Genomic DNA, 6000 nt, shown 5'->3' with positions numbered 1-6000 from the left:
TTCGTTTAGCTCTTACCGTTATTTATCTAAAGAAACCATCGTTTGTCTGGAGAGATGGATGAAACGCACGATCGTAGGAATAGTTATTTCAACTCGTTTCTTCTTCATATATTTGTTTCACAATCAAATCACTTCGTACAAGACGAGACACGCATGTCGAATGTGTTGTAATTTTTGATTCTCGTATCAATTTTTTTTCTGACCAACATTTATTTTTGACAGGCAAGTCGCACCACCATGTTTTAATTCAACTATAAAAAATGTATTCTTGATTGCGATGCTTCTAATACATAGAAAAACGTTTAAAATTCATATAAAAAAAAAGCAAACTAAACAATCGCTGAGGATGTGTTGAGTATTTTGCTTCTCTCATATCTTTATCAGTTTTAACTCAACGCGGACATTGCAATGACATATTAAAACACTAAGCCTTGTCGTTTATAGGTTTCATATAGGACGTTGCTGAATTCCCGATTTTTTTTTTTTTTTTTTTTTTTTTCATCTTAAGGACTGAGGGAGAGGTCTTATGCATAGCGACACAACACCAGTGCCGAAATCTTAACGTGGGATTATTTTTCTCATATTTTCTCATTCCTGTTATTCTTGCTATCTTTTAAAAATCATTCATCCTTGAAAGAAGGATTGCATGTTTATCTAAGGATTGCTTTCCCAGCGTGCAAGTTGTATGCGCCTTGTATCCAACGACGGCGAGAGAAGTGACCGCAGAGATGCACTAGGCGGTGATCCTCCAAAGTATTTCAGGGTCAACGGGGACTGCAGATGTCTGTGTCTTATTACCTCTCGCTCTGCAGGTAGTGGCCACAGTTCCTGCGAAATTACAGGGAAAACTTTCTTCAACAAAAAAATTACCTGGTAAAACACTGCTTTCCAGGGAAACTCGGAGATTCGCAGTTCCCAGTTTTTTTAAAGTGCAATCATCATGTCTCACGGACAAAGGTAATTGAACTAGAACAGCGGATACGTTGTTGTGAAAACTGACCTGCAGCGAGAGAGCCTCATCTCAGGATTCACCTTGCTTGTTTCTTCGACCAGTAAGAGATCCGACAAGAGATTTCAAAGTGGCTCCAAGTCCCCGTCCTCCCGGGGTATTTAGGCTGGTTGCATTCCTGAATCCTTGGGGATGAGCGTCTAGGCATTTCTGGTACCTCAGCTGTAATCGAAATTGAGGAATAAAATGAGTTGCAAAAATCACATCGAGGGCGTCAAGCGACTCCGGACGACTTTACGACCCACCTTACAAGCAGCTTCGATAGTTTTGCACAGCGCTCCGCTACTCGGTTCGCAGTTGAATACGTGTGCGATAAAGATGTCCTGAGCCGTATGCATTATGAAGGCACACTGTTTCACGTTGCGGCCGATCCCCAAAAAGGATAGGTAACGAACTCGACATTCGGTTATAAGCTTGTCATCCTGTAACGTCGATAAAATTTCCGTTAATCAATCGTCATGCGATGTCGAGTACATATTCATTATATTCGTTATACGGGGGAAAATTTGCTCACATTTGGCGTCAGGATGGATATCATGCTCGGTGCCACTGCAACGTTGACATTTCGCCATTGATCATTCGGCGTGTTTGTTACCATGTGATCTATCGCGTCATTCAACACATCCATACCGCTGGCTTGCGAAACTTGCATCGAGCCTAGGTACTGTGCTCTCAGAACTTTCTTTGGCTCTTCCATTGGCGTTGGGAACGATTGTGCTGAAAAAAAATTGGCACAGAAGAAATAAGTCTAAAATTCATCGACATTTTTGCGTACATTTTTATATTTATGAGGTATTCTTTCATATCTGGATGATGTTTCTGGTTTCTCTTGAAAGTTAAGCTTTGTCTCGTTCTTTTTGGAGGGTTTCTAGGGTGAAAGCAGTAGAAATTGATAATTTTATTGATTCACTGTGGTGAGACTAATGGACGGAATAGAATGAAACAAAATGCGTTTGAAAGCTGCAAATTTTCGCTTCAAAAACAAAACCGAAATTTCAACTATCTTAAAAATTAACTTCTATGCGTCCCATCGGCTCAAGTGGAGCTCTGCAAAAAACGAATAGCAAAACGGAAACCATTTTTAGAATCTTCAATATATCCTTTAGCTAGGCTACTATGGAACGAATTATTTATAATTTGATATTTGGCTTAGCTTCAATTTTTTCATCAGAAATTGTGTTTTTTTTTTTGTTTGTTTAGACTTTCGAAACGTTTCTATTAATTTCTCAAAAAGAAAAGGCCAATTCAAAGATCTGTCCCACAAGACCTTAGGGTATATATTAACGATTCTAAAAAGTTTCGGCCTTTGTATTTCGAATACTCCGCTCACCTATAAACGTGATTTCCGTTTTGCTCATCGTTTTCTGCAAAGCTCCACTTGAACTACCGCGACGTACAGAAGTCCATCCATGAAATAATGCAAATTTTCTGGTAGTTCTAAAGCGGAAGTTTGTATATTTCGAATGCATTTCATTTCGTTCTATTTCTTCCATTAGTCTAGCCATATTGCAACAATAAAATCATCATTTTCTACTGCTCCGACCTTAGAAGGCCCCTTAACATATGAAAACTATCCGTGCGTATAGTCGTGGTCGATAATTTACATAAATCAGCCGTATGCATAAAAACAAAACGATTAGATTTTTAGGTAGCTTCTATAAATAGATGAAGAAAAAATCTATAATACTTACTGACTAGAGCCTGACCGTTTCTGTGGAATCGTCTGTGTTCCGTAGGAAGATTAGTTGGTCTAGTTGCCAAGCTTGTTCTCCCGTTAATGTCAACTGGCTTAGCAAGATTCTGATGAAGCGATCTCTCGATCATAATCTTCTTGCAAATATCGCGAAGGGTGTTGGCGATCGTGCGTGCCGGCATATCGCAACGAAACACGTGACACATGTGTCTTCTCGTCGATCTGTCTCTGGCGACGTACGCAAAGTCCCTAGATTTCAGAAATCGAAAAAATGCCAATTAAAACCTCTCCATTGCATCAGGTATTGATACATGTGCTGTGTATATTATGGAATCAATTAATTTCAGGCATGATGCAGTAATGTTTTAGACCCTGGACAGAATATGCAACTCCGTTTCCATGTGTTCAGCAAAATGCAGTAAATTGTTTTTATGTTTGAGGGTCTAATGCTTTGTTCTGTTTCTCTACATCCAGCTGAATTTGCAAGGCAGGAGAATAGCAGTTCCATGCAGTTTTCTGAAAAGTCTTTTTAGATGCAGGTTCAAGTATTTGAATTACCTTTCGCTGTTGGGTCCATCCGCGTCAAAGGCAGACATGGAAGAAACATCGAAGTTAATGCTGCTTCCGAATTACATAGCAAGTGAATAACGAGTACGAAATTGCATGTGATCGACTGCGAGACAGACGATTATAATATAAACGAAACGAGTACCTAAACCTGAACGCTATCAAGCACTAAAATGGCCACATTTATACACCGATTGCTGATTGATACTAAAGTTTCCACGCGACAGAATTGTATCGAACAAAGAGATTCCGAATGAATGCGATTTCGCGATCAAGTGGCGAAACTCATCGATTGTTCACGCCGACGTGACAACACATCCCCTATTGAAAATTTATCACTGTATAATAATGATCGGTAGATTGGTACTCACCGTCCATTGTCTCTGCCAACGCCCCACACTCTGATCGTATGAATGGGCTGAGTATTGAGTACTGTCAGGTTTTCCGGATCTATTAGTTTAAGCGCACCCTCGTCCAAGTCCATAAACAAGTCTTTTCCCTAAGGAGGTGGAAACCGAATACATGAATCACATCAACGAAAGGAAAAACGTAGGTACACCCGACGAATCGCGAAAAGATCTATCTGCACACTCACGTCTCCCCATCTTCCTACAACGTCCAGTAAATCGTTCCTCCCCAGTGACAAATCGACGATGCACTTGTTGACAGCCTTGCTACTCCGCTCCGGGGTCAGATCCTCTTCGGCCACCTCGACCCACCCCAACGAACGGACCGCAAACCTGATCGGCCTGTCTCTGCTCTCGGTGTCAACGCGGGCTGGGTAACTCCTTCGCCTTTGATTGGGCAGGTCGAAACATTCGTAAATTATTGGCTCCGATAAAATGAAGGCGGTGAGGGGTTGACGATGCGGGAATTGAACGCACACAGCTGATTCCAATATTCGACGAATTCAAGTGACTCTACATGATTTGAGAGGGTATGTATAATATACGAGTAACTGGCTGAAAAAGTAGACGACTTTTGGAAATTTATTTTATATTAAAATGCTGACCGTTTAGATTTGAAATACAAGTTTTATTTAAAAATTTACATGTTTTTTTTTTTTAAACTGACTGAAAAAATTAGTACGATCGAGGCGATGAGGATAAACTATCCAACAATTAAGTGGTCTTCGAATTTGAAGTAAATCTTGTGAGCCTTTTTAGCAGAAATATTTCGAGTGATGCAAAACATATCCCCGAGGAAGGTGGTTAACGTTATTCTTAACATCAATGCATTCTAATAACTGTCTATATAAATAAATGTACGTAAATTAAGTTTGATCTCCATAGTTGTCAATGAAACGAACAAACAATCGAATGGAATAATTGGTCGTCGAGATGTAAATTCTCGAAATTCATCCATTTTTTGAGTCGTCGTAGTGACTCCCAGTGTGTCAAACCCCTCATGGATATTAACGCGAGACTTACTTGAGAGCGAGATCCTCTTTCCTCTTGTTTTCGAGATCCTGATCAAGGGCAGAGCTGGTATTGCTGCGGGTGACCGTGTTCACCATTCCGCCGATTGAGTGAAAATTGTTTATCTGAAGAGAGTATTCGAATCATTTTCATCGGCCACCGTTTTCATTGACAGTAAAGACAATGAAGTGAAAAATGAAACTTACACTATCGTTATCCTTAACTAAACTTCTGCGAGAGTCTGATTTCGAAGGCAGTGGAGCCTCGGGTGGTTCTCTTTGGATGGTGCCGCTTTTTATGTGCCAGTAATACGGACCGTCGTTGTCTGAAAGCAATTCGTAAGTGTTACCGATTTATGGGTCGGCAACGGCCCGGGGATTCCGACCTACGCAGGGTGGTACCGACCTTCGTGTTTCTCCCATCCCGGTGGGAGATTTTCATCTTTGTCTTCGGAGTCAACCGCGTCGATGTCCGCGGCTGCTGGCAGCTTCTCCGTATTCGGTTGCAGCGGCAAGTCCTTCTGGTCTTTGTGGTCTTTTGGCTGACGACGTTTTACTGGAACCGCGTAAAGGTCGCTGTTCAGCCCACCTTCCACGTGAGGTATTCCACCCATTTCGGATTCGTTGTCAGGCTTCTCGCAGTAGCTGAAATACCATTTTGTTTTAAATTTTTTCTAGTCAACGTGTTACGTGGATTTTCGGGAACCCGTTGCACGAGTGTATTAACTTTGACAAGATTCGTGAGCAAATGCAAATTCGCTCGCAAGAAACCTGATGCTCATCAGGGCAAAGAATGGAAATTGCCGTGATGAAAAAATTGCTTCGAACGTTTCGAAACTCATGGCAGTTCACTCATCATCGAGAATACACCATAGTTGCATTCAAATAAACAAAATTACTATCCTTGATGATCGTTGATCAGGTTTCAATAGCCTCTGACTCTTGGTAAAACATTTTCTTTGTTAATTTGACCAACTGTAAAGCATACCAGAAATCAACTACAATCCGACTGAATTTGTATCCAGTGGTTAAAACTTACGCAGGATCGCTAAAAGCGGCAATTTTCGTTGCATAATGTATGAATAAGAATTATACTTCTGAATATTAGAGACGAAAAGAGATAGGAAAACCAAACAAAAATTGTATGCACAGATGCAGATACGAGGTTGCGTAAATATCAGAGGCAGTAAAAGACGGTTGTCATAGAAGCATGAAGGTGAGTATAACACGGCGCCATTTTCAAGAGCTGTATTTGACAGAATGTACCAACGTTGACAGTAAGCGGAGATAGGGAAGCTCTGAATTCACGCCGAG

At 40.9% G+C, this 6000-nt stretch overlaps 1 protein-coding gene across 8 annotated transcripts in view; it reads right to left on the bottom strand.

Annotated features, from left to right (window-relative positions):
* Nucleotides 1-431: 431 nt before the first annotated feature.
* Nucleotides 432-6000, bottom strand: part of LOC124412675 (protein Fe65 homolog) — a 169075-nt gene continuing 163506 nt past the window's right edge. For 7 of the 8 annotated variants that reach the window (XM_046892749.1, XM_046892748.1, XM_046892752.1 and 4 more), the window contains 11 exons: nt 5093-5331; nt 4894-5012; nt 4700-4812; nt 3865-4063; nt 3641-3768; nt 3261-3266; nt 2701-2951; nt 1524-1726; nt 1255-1431; nt 1001-1171; nt 432-828 (listed from right to left, as the gene is read on the bottom strand). In XM_046892749.1, coding sequence (XP_046748705.1) covers nt 1022-1171; nt 1255-1431; nt 1524-1726; nt 2701-2951; nt 3261-3266; nt 3641-3768; nt 3865-4063; nt 4700-4812; nt 4894-5012; nt 5093-5331 — 1585 coding nt within the window. In that variant the 3' untranslated portion in view covers nt 432-828; nt 1001-1021. The remainder of the gene's footprint in view (nt 829-1000; nt 1172-1254; nt 1432-1523; nt 1727-2700; nt 2952-3260; nt 3267-3640; nt 3769-3864; nt 4064-4699; nt 4813-4893; nt 5013-5092; nt 5332-6000) is intronic. The other variant, XM_046892751.1, reaches the window with a different exon arrangement.

This window comes from Diprion similis, chromosome 11 (assembly GCF_021155765.1).
Source record: "Diprion similis isolate iyDipSimi1 chromosome 11, iyDipSimi1.1, whole genome shotgun sequence".
NCBI classification, from domain to species: domain Eukaryota; kingdom Metazoa; phylum Arthropoda; class Insecta; order Hymenoptera; family Diprionidae; genus Diprion; species Diprion similis.
The sequence above is the reverse complement of the archived record's forward strand: the minus strand, read 5'-3'. Positions and strand labels throughout refer to the sequence as shown.